Here is a 16,801-nt window from a genome sequence, read left to right on the forward strand (position 1 = left end):
CAAGCAGCTGCCTCAGCAGTTCTCTATTAACACAACATGCGAGACCTTTATGAACATGCAGTATGAGTTTAAAAACATGGAAAAACATATTGACCAGAGAGCTGTGCTGAGCAGCTGCAAATGGTCCATTTCCCTCAGTGCTGTAGTTTGGACGGCAGTAGCATTGACTAATATTGTTACAAATAATTCCTTTGGTACAGATAATATTGTAAATCTGCCTTCTGACTCATGTGATGGGGGCTCGTTTTGAGCCGTGCTTGTTACCGATCAGTCTTCTGATTTTTGCTGTAGGCTGAAGATGTGAAGTGTTTTGTAAATTCTCAACAAAAGCATTTTCTTTTTTGTCAGAATTTCTGCTATATTGCCATATTATTTTATATCAAAAGCTCTAAAGAGTTTAGTAAGAGGAAAACAAAGCAACAGGATAATGGCATGTTTCCAGAGCATTAGAAGTCTTTCGAATTAGGAAAGGGGAAAGCTGACTGATGTCATCTTTGAACAGGAATGATTCTTCCCCCTCTTCTTCTCTTTCCTCAGGATGCTGGTGGTCAGCAGATTGGTTTTCTTCTGGGAAGCTGTGGTATTGCGTTGGCCCTCACCACTGAAGTCTGTCTGAAAGGGCTTCCAAAAACCCAAAATGGAGAAATTGTGCAGTTTAAAGGTTAGATCAGTTGTGTAGTCACTTTTGATTGTACTTTTGCCATAGCAGAACTGTCTGAAATTAGTGGTCAGAAGTCTGAATGCATTTTTCAGGGCTTAAAGTTAACAATTTTCCCAATAGTGTCTCTTACTGTTGTGGGCTTTATGTGAATGACATAGATTGATCTGTGTATCTAACAGAACAACTGTGTTGTTCTGAGAGTTACAGTGAATCTGCCCTATAAGCCATGGCTCTCCTCATATCCCTTCGGTGACGTTGGGCAGATTCAAAAGCAGTTTTATTAATGATGGAACTATCTATATTTAGGAATACTGCAGGGATCTTTCCTGAGTAGAGGAAGTGCCTTGCTGCCCACTGAACTCCCTGATGAGAAATGCCTTCTGGCTGCCAGCTTGGACTGGATTGTAACTGTGCTTGCATAACTAAACTTGGATAAATGATGTGTTTTTGTGTATTCTTGCACAATATAAATCTGTCACTAAGTAAACTGTTATTAATGCTCCACTTTAATTTTGGCTCTAGGTTGGCCTAGATTGAAATGGGTTGTGACAGATTCAAAATACCTCTCCAAATCTCCCAAGGACTGGCAGCCCAACATCTCAGCTGCAGGAACTGAGCCAGCATATATTGAGGTAAGGATTGAATAGGGAATAGAAAGTAGTTTCTGTGAGCTGAATTTAATATTCTAATCATCAGAGGGAGTATACTTTCATCTCACTATCTTAAACTTCTCAGTTTCTAGTCACTGAAACAAATCTCACTGTGTACAACCTGCAGTGAAGCGTATTTTAGTTGTGAATATTTTTGTGGCCTTAGAGCACTGCTCAGAACGAACTGGAAAACACTGTTCTTGTTCCATAAAGCTGGTAGTTGAGTCAGCCGGGCTGAGAAGTGTACTTCCTGTACCTGATAACACAGATTTCTGGAACTATTTAAGCCAACAGCGTTTTGAATTTTCTGTTCTTATTAGCAGAGTTTCTTTTCATTTGTAGGAGGCCCCAATAAGGCATCTCCTAGGAATTGCAGTGATTTAAGTAGTAACAGTAATTTGGCTATTCTAAATTTACAAATTGATTTTTCACTTTGCTTATGGACACAGAAGAAGTTCTGAGAAACAGTAGTAGTGAAATAAGCATGAATACATTACGTTGCTGTCTTCATCTCTGGACCTAAACTGAACTTGTTTGATACTGAATCACTGTCTTTACTGTGGGGAACCTTACCCGTACTTTTCTGCAGGAAGTGATTATTTTTTTGTATACCTTTCAGGAGCTCTAAAGGAACAAAATTTTATTTAAGATGGACTCCTTTAATTTCTTTCATGTGTAGGGCCCTGAGTCACACCATGACCTTTTTTTTCCTTCTGTAGTACAAGACCAGCAAAGAAGGCAGTGTTATGGGTGTCACAGTGTCTCGGATTGCAATGCTGTCTCACTGTCAAGCTTTGTCTCAGGCCTGCAACTATTCTGAAGGTAGGTGAAGTCTCAGAAACATCAGAGAAGTGTTTGGGGGGGGGGAGAGGGGGAAGCAAGTCTGTACATCCATTGACTGCAGTGCTATTTTTAGAGCTGTATGTCATCATACTTTAAAATGCAGAGTATGTCTTTTGAAAGACATCACTTCATCACTTTTAATTTCCACTGCTTCTGGGAGTCAGTGCTTGAATGATATTCTTTCCTCTCTTCTGCTGCTGCTCATGCATAATGAGGTTAAGGCCTTTCCTATTCTACTGATGTCCATTACATGCTGGAGTGCTGTTTTCTTACAACTTTCTGGGACGTGTTTCTTCTCTTAAATTGTTGTTTGTTTGCCTTATTTTGCATAACAAGGAACTCTGAGTAGTAGAATGTATAAGCAGACAAACAAGGCTCTGCACTTGCTTGCTGTGCCAGTATGTATTGGGGCAGACCTGACAGTGTGAAATGACAGATTTGAATGTATGCATATTTGAGCATGAATAACAGCTGTCCAGGTGCATTTTACTTCAAAACTACAACTTCCTCTTTCCAGGTGAAACAATAGTGAATGTTCTGGATTTTAAGAAGGATGCAGGGCTGTGGCATGGCATTCTCACGGTGAGTTGAGCCTGTGAGGACTTTCTACAGCATTTCATAACTTTGTAACTGATATTTGAGGAGATGATTTAGGGTCCATTGGCTATTAAATCAATCATACCTCTCTAAACAGTGTGTTGTCCATCTGGCAGAAAGTATGGAAGCATCATCAGTACATTTGTGTGGCTTTGTATTATGCAGAGGGTTTGGGGGCTGAGGGTGACTGCTTTGTAGTAAGTTTTGTGAGCATTTTCCTGGAAATCCTTTTTCTGCTTTTCAGAATGTAATGAACAAGTTGCATACTATCAGCGTGCCCTATTCTGTGATGAAAACTTGTCCACTGTCATGGGTGCAGAGAGTTCATACTCACAAAGGTAGCTATGCATGTTCCACAACTTAAGCTTGGAGATTTCAGAACACATAAGTGAAAATCTAAAATGTTTTGGAGCCTCTCCTTGTTCTCTTCAGTGACAAATCGAACAGGCCAGGTCTCTAATTTGTTTCAAAATGTGCACGAAGTCTTAATCAGCAAACTGGAGAGAGCTTCATAGGGACCTCACAACCTGTTTACTTGAAGTCAGTGCTTTTTATGAGGCAAAGAGAGCACAGAGAGATCTGTTGATCCCAAATCCTTAGTGAGGGCATTCAGGTGGTGGTGTAATGATTCTGGCATTTTGGAGAAGAAACTGCAGTAGCAAAAGATCCTGACTCAGGTGGTGGGGAGGTGGCCTGTGTGTAACAGCAGATGCTGTTGTGTGTTAGGGTTTGCTATCACTGCAGGCTTATTTGCCTTAGAGTTTTCTCATCTGTAGTGTTCACATGAAAATGACTCATGGAAAGCTTTCATTTATTCTGATACCTCTTTTTTTGTTGGCTTGCAGCAAAAGTTGCTTTAGTCAAGTGTCGAGACTTGCACTGGGCCATGATGGCCCATCGAGACCAAAGAGACGTCAGTTTGAGCTCTCTACGCATGCTGATTGTAACTGATGGTGCAAATCCCTGTGAGTATGCACGTGCTGCTGTTCTCTGGAGAGATTTCTCAGTGTGTTACCATGAGCTCAAATCTAACTCCTTCTGTATATACTTGCAATCTAAGTATGCAATCTAAGGCATCCTAAACCACTGTGGGGCATAAAAACAGACTTACCTCTTCCCAGGTCCTGTTCAGTAGACAGGAGCTACTTTTTTTTTGTGGCTGATGGTCTTAGAAGATGTCACCTACAGTTTTTGGAAGTGATATTGTGTATATACTCTGCCAATATGCTGCACTTATTTCTAGGTTATTTTGGAGATTTGTATAAGATAACAGTCAAATATTTCTTTTTTTCCAGGGTCTGTTTCCTCATGCGATGCCTTCCTGAGCTTGTTTCAGAGTCATGGGCTTAAACCAGAGGCAATTTGTCCATGTGCCACATCTCCAGAAGCAATGACTATTGCAATACGGAGGTAATGGCAGTACAGCATTGCAGTTTATTTGCTAGATCAAGTGATGCTGGCTATGGCTTGTTCACGCATCTGTTGGTCATAGTCGACTTCAGTATGTATTAAGCTCCACTGACATTTACTGTGTCTGCTCAGGGTATTCAAGTAGCTAAACTGTTTAGCATTTCTCCTAAGGTGAGTGCTTTTTTATTCTCTCTAAGACAGGCAGTAGCTCAACAGGACCTTTAGGAAGTGCACTCCTTCCTTCTATCTTGATTTATGAAGCTGGTGGGGTATTATTGAATTTGAGATGAAAATTAATACGACTTTGGACAGCCACTTTCATAGTCTGTCTCTGTCCATTGCTGCCTTCTATAAATCACTGTAATTACCTGTGAGCTGGTATTTAACACAGGTTAAACTAAAGACCTTTAAGAAGGGCTGTGGTTCACATATTGTATGGCATTTGCCCAGGAATGCATTTTCTTACTTACAGATGGGTGCCTATTCCTCAGCAGAGTACATCTCTGCTCCCATTTTACAGTTTTAAATTTGTTATGCAAAGAACAGACACTGAAGTATTCATTTTTCTGTTGCTCTGATATCTCCTTCATCAGTCTAATAATAGCCTGTGTCTCTGATTTGGCATATCGACTTCTGTGTCTTTCAAAGGCCTGGGGTCCCTGGGGCACCTCTGCCTGGAAGAGCCATACTGTCCATGAACGGGTTGAGTTTTGGTGTGATCCGTGTCAACACTGAAGACAAAAACTCTGCACTGACTGTTCAGGATGTTGGGCATGTGATGCCAGGAGGTAAGAATACACGGGAGTCTCTCCTGAGATTTTCTGTGATTGCTGTGGAACATGTTAGAAAAAGAATCACTCTGTTGAATTTGTCCTAGGAATGATGTGTATAGTGAAACCCGATGGACCACCTCAGCTTTGTAAAACAGATGAGATTGGAGAAATCTGTGTTAGCTCCAGAGCAGGAGGAATGATGTATTACGGGCTGGCAGGGCTGACAAAGAATACGTTTGAGGTGTGTACAGCAGAGTGTGTATTTCTTTCCTGATTTCTTGTGTAGAAATGAATCAGTTAAATATTTTCTGTGCTCTCCCTTCGTGAGTTTGCCTCACTGTGCTAAAGTGATTGCAGCAAGGATTTCCTCCTTATTGTTTCACTCACATACAATACAGCTGTTGACACAGAATCATGGGAGCATGTTTTTTAGCCTCAGGCAAATCCTCTTTTCCTCCAACGTCCTCCCTTCTGTTGCAGGTTATCCCTCTGAACTCAGCTGGCTCTCCCGTGGGTGATGTGCCGTTTGTCCGTTCCGGCTTGCTGGGCTTTGTTGGACCTGTATGTAACATAGCTTCTGAGCTTATCTTAGCTTGTGCTAATGGCCTAGAATGTTTAAAAGAGGAGCATTGTGTTTGCAAGTGTGTATATGTGGTCGCTTGCTGTGAGTGACAGGGTGGTTGAGAAGGCAGTTCTGTGGATCTAGCTATTGAAACTGCAGACCAGTAAGAGTTGCAGAATATCCAAATCCTCCAATTTGTATATCTGCCTTATATGTATAGGTCACTGACTGATACTTTTTTTATCTTTCAGGGCAGTTTGGTGTTTGTGGTTGGAAAAATGGATGGATTACTGACAGTCAGTGGGCGGAGGCATAATGCTGATGACATTGTCGCAACTGGGTTGGCAGTAGAGTCGATAAAAACAGTTTACAGGGGAAGGTTAGTAAATTAAAGCTCACCCCTCCCCATAAACTTCTGCACATAATATAACGAAATTGGATCTTCAGTATAATCCATTTCTCTTCAGTAACTGGTTTGTTTGGGTAAGTCAGGCAAAGTAAACACATTTTTGATTTAGGCAGTAATTGGCCTGGTGACTCTGTTTACCTGTCTTGCAGTTTTTTCTCTTCATTTACTCCAGGGATTTTTTTTTTTGTTTTTTTTTTTTTTTCTGTGGGTTTTATTTATTTATTTATTTATTTTTGAGAGGGAGAAAGCTTTATCATCCCTTGGCTGCCTATTGCCAAGGAGCACATTCAGAATTCCTGCCAATGCAGTTCTCTCATTGTCCTTAGGATTGCTGTGTTCTCAGTATCTGTCTTCTACGATGAGAGGATTGTGGTGGTGGCAGAGCAGAGGCCAGATGCATCTGAGGAGGACAGTTTTCAATGGATGAGTCGAGTACTTCAGGTAAGCCCAGTGACAAAAGTGAACAAGGTGAGTTTGTGCAGTTTTTTTAGTGTGGGGGCAGATCAGAGGCCACCAGCATGACCTAGATGGGAAGAGCATGGGCTTGTGATCCCACTTGGCACAAGGTAGTTTGACAAGGTTGCAAGCTGGGTACATCTGCTGTGTACAAGCTGTTCTGTTGTGTCCTGAAGGTCTTGGGAAAGTGGCTGCAACGCAGAATTGTGACAAAATTATCAGCATTATGCTAGCACTGTGACCATATGGAGAAACATAGTTGCCTGTCAATGCTGCAAAGCAGATCCAGTGCTCAAATGCTGTATTTCTGCTATTGTATTAGGTCATGCTGGTGTTCAGATCCAGGCTTTAAAGTTGCCCTTATCTTTAAAGCTCATTTTCAACAGGATGACAGTAAACAGAAAATGGTTAAAACAGCTGAACAAGCATAGTTCTGAGAAAGGAGAACAAATGATAAATTCTTACTGTGAGTGCTGCATGCAGGAACATTGTAAGGTATGCAAACTAGGGAGAGAAATCAGGGAAGTACCTGGTAACCTGAATAATGCATTAGTTGCCTGAGTACTGTGACAGACAAAAAAAGAACAGAGTGGTGGTACAGTGGAGAGACAGATGGATAAAATCGTAGGATCAGAATCATACGATTTTGATCACGAGCAACTGTGTGTATTTTGAGATTTTAGTCATGAAAGGTTTAAAAATGAACTTCGGTATATGGAATGGATTAGGGATGCAAACAGGCACTTAACATTGAATAAGAGTAACTAATGTTACTCAGGTGAAGGTGAATGATAGTGACTGCCTTGCTCCTTCAGTAGCTTATAAATGTATGGTTTTATCTTTTGGCATGGGACACTGTGTCGAGTAAAGCTGCACCATCTCCAGTAATACAAAAAATTCAAGTGACCTTCTTCCCTTTCTTTAGGCAATTGACAGCATTCACCAAGTGGGTGTATATTGCCTTGCTCTTGTGCCAGCTAATACATTGCCAAAAACTCCACTGGGAGGGATCCATATCTCTCAAACTAAACAGCACTTTCTGGAGGGCTCTCTGCACCCATGCAACATCCTCATGTGCCCGCACACCTGTGTGACAAACTTGCCAAAACCCAGGCAGAAACAACCAGGTAACGTGAATCCCTTTTGTTTAACGTTGGTAAACTGAAGCTCATTACTTCAGATCCAGGAAGCTCTGTGTTGCCTGTATGCTGAGTGTCCTGCTTGCTGGAAACTGGGACTTGTGTTGTGGCCCATGGCTAGTTTGCTTGATGCCTTTCTTGGCGTGTGGCAATCAGGAATTTTGGTTCCTACCTCTGAGCTCATTGACATTGTCTCCTGCTCATTAACAGAGATAAGCCATGCCTTCTAAATTGTGCTATCAAGATTTCATTGCCTTTTTTCTTCTTAGCTATGCCTGGGAGCAGTGGGAGCCAACAGAGAACCTTTGTGTCTTTGCTTTCAGCAGATTGCAGTTCTAGGCCAGCTCCTTACCATTTGTATTAGAAGTCCTGGCTGCACCAGTGCAGCGTGGACCTTGATCCTCCTTCACAAAGCAGCATTTTTTCTCCACGTGTTAACTCTGGTTTTGGGGTAGAGGAAACTTAGTCTGCCTCGTAACAAAGTGGATTTTCCTTTGGTTGTATGTAAGTTTCTGCAAAGCCTCCAGTGCTGTCAGCTTTTGCTCGTTTTAAACATTATCCTGCTGCAGATGATACTGAAAGACACTGTTCATAGCACGTGAGTACATTTTAATTCTTTGTGGCCCTTCTTAACCAACAGGTGTTGGCCCTGCCTCTGTGATGGTGGGGAACCTGGTCGCTGGGAAGCGTATTGCTCAAGCCTCTGGAAGAGATCTTGGTCAGATAGAAGACAATGATTTAGTTAAAAAGGTAAATCAGTGTTCGTTTCAACTAGAGTATGGGAAAAGAGTTTACAGCTAAATGCAAGGCAGCAGTGTGAGACAAAGTTAGTATTGCCTAAGTAGAGTAACAAGTATTTAGTTACTGCCTCTTTGTTTTAGCACCAGTTCCTGACAGAGGTATTACAGTGGAGAGCTCACGCAACTCCTGACCACCCACTCTTCCTCTTATTAAATGCCAAGGTACAGTCACTTTTTTGTTAGTTTGTTTTTTTTCAGGTCCACAACGTGTTACTCAGCCCAAGTTTGAGATTATGCCTAAAATCTTTGTCCACTGCAGTGTCCTTTATTTAGTCTCTGTGTCAGATGTTGCCCTAGGAATTCTAACCTGGAATTTCCACATTTGAACCTGCTGGTCACTTGTCAATAACAGTAGTGGTTTGATGTTTCATTTTAAAATTGAACGTGTTTGTAGATCCCCCTAGTTCCTGTATCATTTGTTGGTGTATCCCTGTTGAGTGTGTTCTGGCAGGGTTCTGGTGCAAGGAGTGCTGAACTGACTCCTGGAAGGTAGAATTTTCTAGAACAGATCTAATCCTATTTCTGTATTTTCCAAATTGTAGTGGATGAACGGCGCAGTGAGTGCCAGCAGCATTGATAACTGGTAGCTATAGACTGATGCTAGTGAGCAAGGTGGTTGGGTCGTTCTGATTTCTTGGTTTGGTTCCAGCAGCTGTCTTACTGACACGCTGTGCTCGCTGGAAACTCGTGTCAGGGGCCATCGTTAGAACACTTCTGTCTCTTTTCAAGGGAACCACTGTGTGTACAGCCACCTGCCTTCAGCTGCACAAAAAAGCTGAGAGAATTGCATCAGTGCTCTGTGACAAAGGACATCTCAATGCAGGAGACAATGTGGTGCTTCTTTATCCTCCCGGTAAGCATGCTTTAAAAAGAACTGCATCCCACTGTGGAAATGCAGATGGTGTTTCTTTGAATTTTCATTGAGATCTGGAAGCTCAGTAGAGATCCTTGAAACATCAATACATCAGGGACTGCATAACTTCCTGATCTAGTTTTGACTCCACAGAGGGCTGTCCTAATGTCTTGCAGTTGCGGTATCTCTGACATCGATTCTTTAGTTCTGGAAGAGACAATCTGTACCTTCTCACTCCTGGAGAGATGCTCTCAGCTCTAGGGATCTTACTGTCTCCTGAAGTTTAGAATAAAAACTCTTTTTTTGTGGTTATCAAAGAACCTGTGGTATGGTATGATAACGCTCACTGCAAGATTATTGTGTGACCACACTGCATGTGCTGGTGAAATGCATTATGTGCCCTAACAGAGACCTCTTGGCTCCTGGTCTTCTATTCAGATCTTGTTTGCCTGAAGTCACATTGACAATTAGCAGCTCTTTATCCAAGGAAAGCTGTGAGAAATGGCAGGGTAGGTTCTGGTACAGACTGATTCCATCACCTTCAGCTCTGAGTCTGTTAGCTGCCTCTTCTATAGCAGTAGGTTGGGATCAGGGGGAAGTGCACACCTTTATCACTTGACATGTGTGCAACGCTCACTGCTGATGAGATGTGCCAGGGAATTCTGTTTTGTCCTGACTGACTTCTGAGTCACTGGACACTGGGATATTCTTTTCCTGTAAAGTGGGTATGGTTTGCTGTGGTCAGTCTTCTCTGCTTTCCCCGTCCCCTATCCCAAGCTTCCTTGTCATGCTGGCCTAAGTGTTTGGACTGCTTATGTTGCACACCTGTGCTGCGGGAGTGTACCTTTTTCTAATGAAAATTTTAACTGATGCTCAGAGAAGAAGTCCTCTGGGGAAAGGCTGGTGTCACCAGGGTGCTGTACACTACAGCCTGTCGTGTCCTTACAGGCATTGAGCTGATCACCGCATTCTATGGCTGTTTGTATGCTGGCTGCATCCCTGTGACCGTGAGACCACCTCATGCTCAGAGCCTCACTGCTACTCTGCCCACTGTGAGAATGATTGTGGAAGTGAGTACTGGGGCTGGAGAGTGGCTGAAGCAGTCTTGTTTCAGCCTCTCACATTTGAATAGTTAACACAGCTGTCTATGGTTTTTACATGACAGCGGTGAAGGACAGTGTTCTAGTTCATAAGATGCAAGAGAGGACCACCTCTCCTATGAGACAGTTGGCTTTGAGTGATACTAACGTGATGGTACTACCTGAGATTTCATATTGATGCTCCTTACTGAAGAGTGCACATCCTGCTATTGGTTATTTTCCAAGTCAGTAATCTAGACAGGATATTTCTACATTATAAACACAGAGAGGAAGCTAGAATTGGGCTGTTGTAATATTTCACCTGCCCTAAAGGTTCTGCCCTGGTTATTTGCTTTTTAATCTGTGTTTGGGGTTTTAATGAAGGAAGTGTTGGAAAAGACACTGAAATTTAAGCAAGTCCACTGGGGGGAAGCTGTTTGTAGGTGGTAAAATATATTCTCTGAATATGAAATCTTGCAATGACAGTGTCTGAGGGAGTTGCTTTTGCCTTTATTAGCAATTGTTTGCCTTTTTAGGTCAGCAAAGCTGCCTGTATTCTCACAACTCAGACCTTAATGAGACTACTGAAATCCAGAGAGGCAGCTGCTGCTGTAGATGTGAAAACCTGGCCAACCATCATTGATACAGGTGTGGTCATGTATGTCATACATGTATGACAATGTTTCATGTAATGGTGAACTTTCCTGGCCTGCTAGTCTGGCACTATAGAATGACTGAGCAACTCAGAGAGCATAAGAAGCAGGTCATGTTCCTGTATTGTTTGTCTCCTAATAGCTTCATCTCTTGTCCCTGGAGTGAAAGAAAATTAAAAATAAAAAAAGAATTAAAAAATCATGTATTTAAAATGTTCAGTTTACACACAGAAGAGAATGAGCAACTTTCTCCATGGGAATTTTTGCAAGGCTCTTCTTACATACTGTTTCTTTTGGAAAGAGTTTTAATCAGAAGATTTATTGTCCATCTCAGCCTTTCTGAAAACTGTTCTTCTTTTAAATATCAATTTAGTAATAAAGAGCTAAACATGTTTGTTTCTTTCTTGCACAGATGACTTGCCCAGGAAGCGGCTCTCTCAGATCTATAAACCACCTACATCTGAAATGTTAGCATATCTAGATTTTAGTGTTTCCACAACAGGCATGCTTACAGGAGTGAAGGTACAGTAAAATGCTTTTAGAAGACAAAGTTTTTGGTATCGTGTCTTTGGCTGATAGTCCAGGCCAGCTCTCCTGCCTACCTCCATCAGAACTGGCTTTGTAGATTAAATAAAGGGCATCCTTTTCTGCCAGTAAAGCTATAAATTTACTGCATGCAATGCAGTGTGAAGAGTCAACTCAGCTGTACAGAAAGAGAGATCCACAGCGGGCATCAGGAGCTCTGCTGCCTCTGCTGGTGGGTGTGAGGAGCACAGCTGTGTGCTTTTGCTTCCCCCCACAACACTAAGAGCCAAACAGGAGTGCAGTTGACAGAGAAGATGATACGAAACTAAAAAATGAAAGCTGTAGTGTGTCATCAGTGATCAGCTCTGTTTGGAGTCTGAGAAGCCCCAAACCTTTCAGCAGTATCTGTTGATGTTGCAGTTTCTGGTTTACCGTGGCTCATACGGTTCTGCAATGCTCTGCATCTGCTATGGGAGATAAGAAGAAATACTGTTTGTTGAGAATTACTATCAAGGCAGTTGTCATTCTTACCTGCCTGTCTCGATGAAATCCTATTTTGCTGCTGTGAGATTTCAGCACAGTTTCTCTGTCTTTGGTTTTGCAGATGTCCCACGCAGCAGTGAGTGGCCTCTGCAGGGCCATCAAGCTTCAGTGTGAGCTCTACTCCTCTCGGCAGATTGCAATTTGTCTTGACCCCTATTGTGGGCTAGGTTTTGTGCTCTGGTGCCTTTGCAGGTAGGACCTCTGAGGGAGAAAACAGTAAACATTCACTTTTGGCTGATTTTAAATGGGAAGTAGCAGTCTGTGTCTGTGACGAGGCAGATATTTTGACATTACCAAAATGACTAAGTTGCAGTAAGAGGAGAATTTGTCTTAAACTGACAATAATAGGTTCCCTTTTCCTGCAGGTTAGCAAGTTGTTGGTTATGCATATTTGTGCTGCCAAGTATTACTGGCTCCAGAATGCTTCTCTTGCCTTTCTTCCCTGATTATATGTTGCAGTAAGGGAATTTTGTTTCTGTAAATTATGTGGTTGAGCTAATTCTCTTCCTTTGCTTTCAGTGTGCGCACACATGTGTGTACGTAAATTATTGTTCATGCAAAGTAAATTGTATTTATTATGCATTGTTGCTACAGAATGTGGGCATTGGAGCTATGATCAATTTGCCTCAGATCAGTGTCCCACAACTTGCTTTCAGGAATGTAGGGTGAAATGAAAATATAGTAAATATTAGTTTAAAGACAGCTACATGCTACACGAGAATATTCTTCTCTTTGATGTTTTTCACAGTGTGTATTCTGGACACCAGTCAATTTTAATTCCTCCTATGGAGCTGGAATCCAATCTTTTTCTCTGGTTATCTACTGTCAGCCAGTATAAAATAAGGGACACTTTCTGTTCCTATTCAGTCATGGAACTGTGCACAAAGGGACTTGGAAACCAAGTTGAAATGTTAAAGGTGAGAAATATTTCTTGACTATTATGCTGCCTAAGTTAATGAAACCGCTGTAGCAAGCAAAGTCAACAGCATAATGATGCACAAGCCTGCTGTCCTCAGCTTACTCAGAAAGCAAATGCAACAAAAGAATGCTTGGAGCCCCAGGAAATTAAAAGGATTGAAATGGAATAAGGTGTATGTATTGCAGTGTAGGTGGCACATTGCCAAGGAGTGTCAGAGACTGCTGGGCAAGCCCTGAAGAGAGGATGCCAGCAGCAAAATGCTCTGCAGAGGAATTGCTTATATAACAGTCTGCAGTGAAGGCTCAGACCCGCGTGTGATGTAAAGCACACACATGAAGTACTTGGCTAAATAAAGGTGTTTTCTCCTGGGAAATGAGAGGAAGGGAAAAATAGCTACACAGCAGGCGTGAGGGGTTTTCTGCTTGGGGTTTACTGAAATAATTTTTGCATTCCATCTAGAAGGTTTAAGGATCAGTCTTGTTCTGTTGGTGGTGCCATGGAGTCCTTCTGTCTCGTGGTTTGTCACCAGTTAAACAGAACAATGCACAGGATTGAACTGCTAGTGCTGTTGAGTGCATTTATGATAGGGTTTAGAAGTAATAACTGATTCTGGTCTTGGTTTTGTTGAAGGTTTGGTGCAACCTCCATAAATGACTTTACATTCTCACTTGGTTTGGTTTTCACGTATGTAAATAGGGAATAAAAGATGCAGACAAGCTCTGAAGAAGCACTTGGTGCTACATTCTATAGCAGAGGAAGGAGCAGTGCTGATGATTTTGTTCTACCAGTATTTGTCAGATACGTTTTGACAGTAACAAATAGGAGCTGAAAAGAGCTTGCTTAAGCACAAGATGTCACTTTTTCAGAGGGGTTGGATCTTGGTGCAGTGTGGCAGAGGTCCCGTGCACTCATTTGAATGCTCTTTTCTAGGCACGAGGAATTAATCTGTCCTGTGTCCGGACGTGTGTGGTAGTTGCAGAGGAACGACCACGAGTTTCTCTCACTCATTCCTTCTCAAAACTCTTCAAAGACATTGGCCTCTCATCTCGTGCTGTAAGCACCACCTTTGGATCAAGAGTCAACGTTGCTATCTGTTTACAGGTAACAGGAATGCTTTCTGGGGCCTGTGTTTTCACTGGCATCAGGTTTCCACATTACCAATTGAGAACAGAGCGCAAACTTCCTAATCTGCATGTGATTCTGCACTGTGAGTGTAGCCCCACACAAGATTTAAGTGGCTTATTCTGTTTTCAGCTTCCAGGTTACATCACAAATACCCAAAACAACTGAAATATGACCTCTTTGTGACTTTAGTTGCCCAGAGCTGATAGCTCAGAGCACTTAAGCTGTCTCTGTAGCAGTTTCCCTGCTCAGGGTGCATCCTACGCTGGTGTCAGGCTTAGTAAACGTAGGCTACTTCTCTCTATACTGGCATGCTTCCCTGAGTGCAGCTGCAGAGATGGGGAAATGTGGATATGAGGCTTATTGTCAGCATGAAGCCCCTTGAAATCTTTGAGCAAAGACTGAAGTTACCTAAAATATATTTGTGTTAATGTTCACTTTTTTAGGGAACCTCTGGGCCGGATCCCACCACTGTGTATGTAGATCTGAAATCCTTGAGACATGACAGGTACAGTAAGTTTGATTAAGTTTACTAATGACTCATCTATAAAATGTTGTAATAGTACTGAGCTACCACTTCTCTCAGATTTCAGCTCTTCTTTTCCTGACTGTGTTTTCTTTAACTTCAGAGTACGTCTGGTGGAAAGGGGAGCTCCACAAAGTCTGCTGCTTTCAGAATCTGGGAAGGTAATTTCCTTTAACTACCTAGGCACAATGTGCAGCACCTGATGACCATACATTTCTTTTATATCCCTCATGATGCTGTCATGGACCTGGGAATGGTGGTCTTGTGATATAGCATGAGGAGTGGTGGTTATATTGCTCCTCAGAAAAGTCACCTTGATTTATAATGGAGTATCTGTTGGTTTAGGAGCATGCTTTGCTGGAACAATCTGGAGGATTAATTGGTTGTTTACGGTAAATGAATATATCAAAAGCATCTGCAGCATCCTTGAATGCATCTCAGGGTGCATTTGGGATAATGGATTCTTTTTAAATGGATTAGCAAGAAGATGTTTCCATTATTTTTTAACACTGAGGTCTCAAAAATCAAGGCTTAGCAACATGTACAAGCTTAGAGTGCCTTCCCTGTGTGGCTCTTCAGACAGGAAATACTTTTCTTCTGATGGTGCTTCATTGTACATGCCCTAGCATGTTTTATACACGTTTGTCATTTCCATGGGTGAAACCATGCCTTTGTGGAAGTAAATGAACAGCCGTGGTGTTTTAGTTGTGCGTGAAGATAATTCACATATTGATTTGCATATTCCTTCTTGTGATCTTTAGATTTTACCTGGAGTCAAAGTGGTTATTGTTAATCCTGAGACAAAAGGGCCTCTTGGAGATTCTCATCTTGGAGAGGTAAGCACAGATTTTACTTTTTGGGTAGTTTTTCCTGCTGTTTGCTTCTTGATCTGTATTCTCTCTTTGATTATCTAAGTTGATGGTAGGCAGCAATACTTGTGGGCCTTTTTAAGTTGAATTGTCAGTGGAGTGTTACTGCTTATATGACTGGCTTCCAAATAATCTAATTTATATTTTGCTCTGCTTATCTCAGTAACACAGCAGTATATTCAATCTGTGTTGAACATATGAAAATCCACAGGTTTACCATATCCTCAGTTTAATGTTTATTAGCAGAGGATATCTGCAAGATCCATTTTTAGGATTCTGTGGCTCGTTTGGCAGTTTGAGCTAAATATAAAACATTTTTGGACCTGGAAGGCCTTAGATATGTTCAAACTTAGCAAGACTCTCCTTGTTAGCTTATTATCTGCCCTTTTGATGTAGTGGATCTGTGTTTCCACTTGTACAGATTTGGGTAAACAGTCCTCACACAGCCAGTGGCTACTACACTATCTACGACAACGAAACCCTTCAAGCTGATCATTTCAACACTCGTCTGAGCTTTGGTGACGCAGCTCAGACGCTCTGGGCTCGGACTGGGTACCTTGGTTTTGTTCGTCGGACAGAGCTTACAGCTGCCAGTGGAGGTATGGCAGAAATGAGTCTTCATCTTTCAGACAAAAGAGCTTTCTCCCATACGGTATAATGGATAAGTTCCCATCAGTGTATCTGTGTAAAGGAGACACCTGATTTTTATCCAAATCCCATATCACAGAATTGTAGGGGTTGGAAGGGATCTCTAGAGGTCATTTAGTCCAAGCCCCCTGCCAAAGCAGGCTCTGTTTTACTCTCTGCCTCTTCCTGTTTTTGTAGCGTGCATACATTTTATTTCTGATTCCTCTCCAGAGCGCCACGATGCACTGTATGTTGTTGGAGCACTGGATGAAACTCTGGAACTGAGGGGACTGCGTTACCATCCAATTGATATCGAGACGTCTGTATCTCGAACACACAGAAGCATTGCTGAATGGTAAAACAGCAGTGAAAAATGAGTTCATCCTAACGTAGGTGGAACGTAGCAGTGTGTAATGCAGGAATGGGAAAAAGAAACAGAATGTAAAGCAAAGTCAGATACTTTTCTGTGTTATCATCAGCAAGTTGTGTGATCTTGATAGGCATCTCCTTTCTCATCCATAAATAAGAATAACACTGGGCCGACAGGCTGAATCCTTTCTCACGAGCCTTAATTCAAAATAGAAATGACAATTTCCTGTTTTCTGATTACATTTGAATCAGTGAAGGCAGCAATTAGTTCACTTGTCAAATTGAGTTGTGTTTGAACTGATGTTTGACTACTGAGACTGGGCATTGGTTGGGGTTATGCAGCACAGAGCAGGTGGTAAATGCCATCCAAGGATTAAAAAATAGGAACTCTGCATTTTTGTATTTGTGAAAATAAC

At 41.9% G+C, this 16,801-nt stretch overlaps 1 protein-coding gene across 2 annotated transcripts in view; it reads left to right on the plus strand.

Moving 5' to 3' along the window:
• DIP2B (disco interacting protein 2 homolog B) overlaps positions 1 to 16,801 on the plus strand; it is a 58,105-nt gene that overhangs the window by 39,483 nt on the left and 1,821 nt on the right. For both annotated transcript variants that reach the window (XM_065751463.1, XM_065751464.1), the window contains 27 exons: positions 538 to 661; positions 1,184 to 1,293; positions 2,031 to 2,133; positions 2,672 to 2,736; positions 2,996 to 3,089; positions 3,597 to 3,716; positions 4,047 to 4,161; positions 4,810 to 4,949; positions 5,039 to 5,175; positions 5,415 to 5,495; positions 5,748 to 5,875; positions 6,232 to 6,346; positions 7,287 to 7,488; positions 8,141 to 8,250; positions 8,382 to 8,462; positions 9,030 to 9,153; positions 10,102 to 10,223; positions 10,769 to 10,880; positions 11,298 to 11,407; positions 12,015 to 12,145; positions 12,702 to 12,870; positions 13,803 to 13,973; positions 14,441 to 14,502; positions 14,624 to 14,681; positions 15,282 to 15,356; positions 15,811 to 15,988; positions 16,248 to 16,371. In XM_065751463.1, the coding sequence (XP_065607535.1) occupies positions 538 to 661; positions 1,184 to 1,293; positions 2,031 to 2,133; positions 2,672 to 2,736; positions 2,996 to 3,089; positions 3,597 to 3,716; positions 4,047 to 4,161; positions 4,810 to 4,949; positions 5,039 to 5,175; positions 5,415 to 5,495; positions 5,748 to 5,875; positions 6,232 to 6,346; positions 7,287 to 7,488; positions 8,141 to 8,250; positions 8,382 to 8,462; positions 9,030 to 9,153; positions 10,102 to 10,223; positions 10,769 to 10,880; positions 11,298 to 11,407; positions 12,015 to 12,145; positions 12,702 to 12,870; positions 13,803 to 13,973; positions 14,441 to 14,502; positions 14,624 to 14,681; positions 15,282 to 15,356; positions 15,811 to 15,988; positions 16,248 to 16,371 (3,161 nt within the window). The remainder of the gene's footprint in view (positions 1 to 537; positions 662 to 1,183; positions 1,294 to 2,030; positions 2,134 to 2,671; positions 2,737 to 2,995; positions 3,090 to 3,596; positions 3,717 to 4,046; positions 4,162 to 4,809; positions 4,950 to 5,038; positions 5,176 to 5,414; positions 5,496 to 5,747; positions 5,876 to 6,231; positions 6,347 to 7,286; positions 7,489 to 8,140; positions 8,251 to 8,381; positions 8,463 to 9,029; positions 9,154 to 10,101; positions 10,224 to 10,768; positions 10,881 to 11,297; positions 11,408 to 12,014; positions 12,146 to 12,701; positions 12,871 to 13,802; positions 13,974 to 14,440; positions 14,503 to 14,623; positions 14,682 to 15,281; positions 15,357 to 15,810; positions 15,989 to 16,247; positions 16,372 to 16,801) is intronic.

This window comes from Cyrtonyx montezumae, unplaced genomic scaffold, assembly GCF_038088225.1.
Source record: "Cyrtonyx montezumae isolate F1298 unplaced genomic scaffold, pur_monq_1.0 scaffold_70, whole genome shotgun sequence".
Classification (NCBI taxonomy): domain Eukaryota; kingdom Metazoa; phylum Chordata; class Aves; order Galliformes; family Odontophoridae; genus Cyrtonyx; species Cyrtonyx montezumae.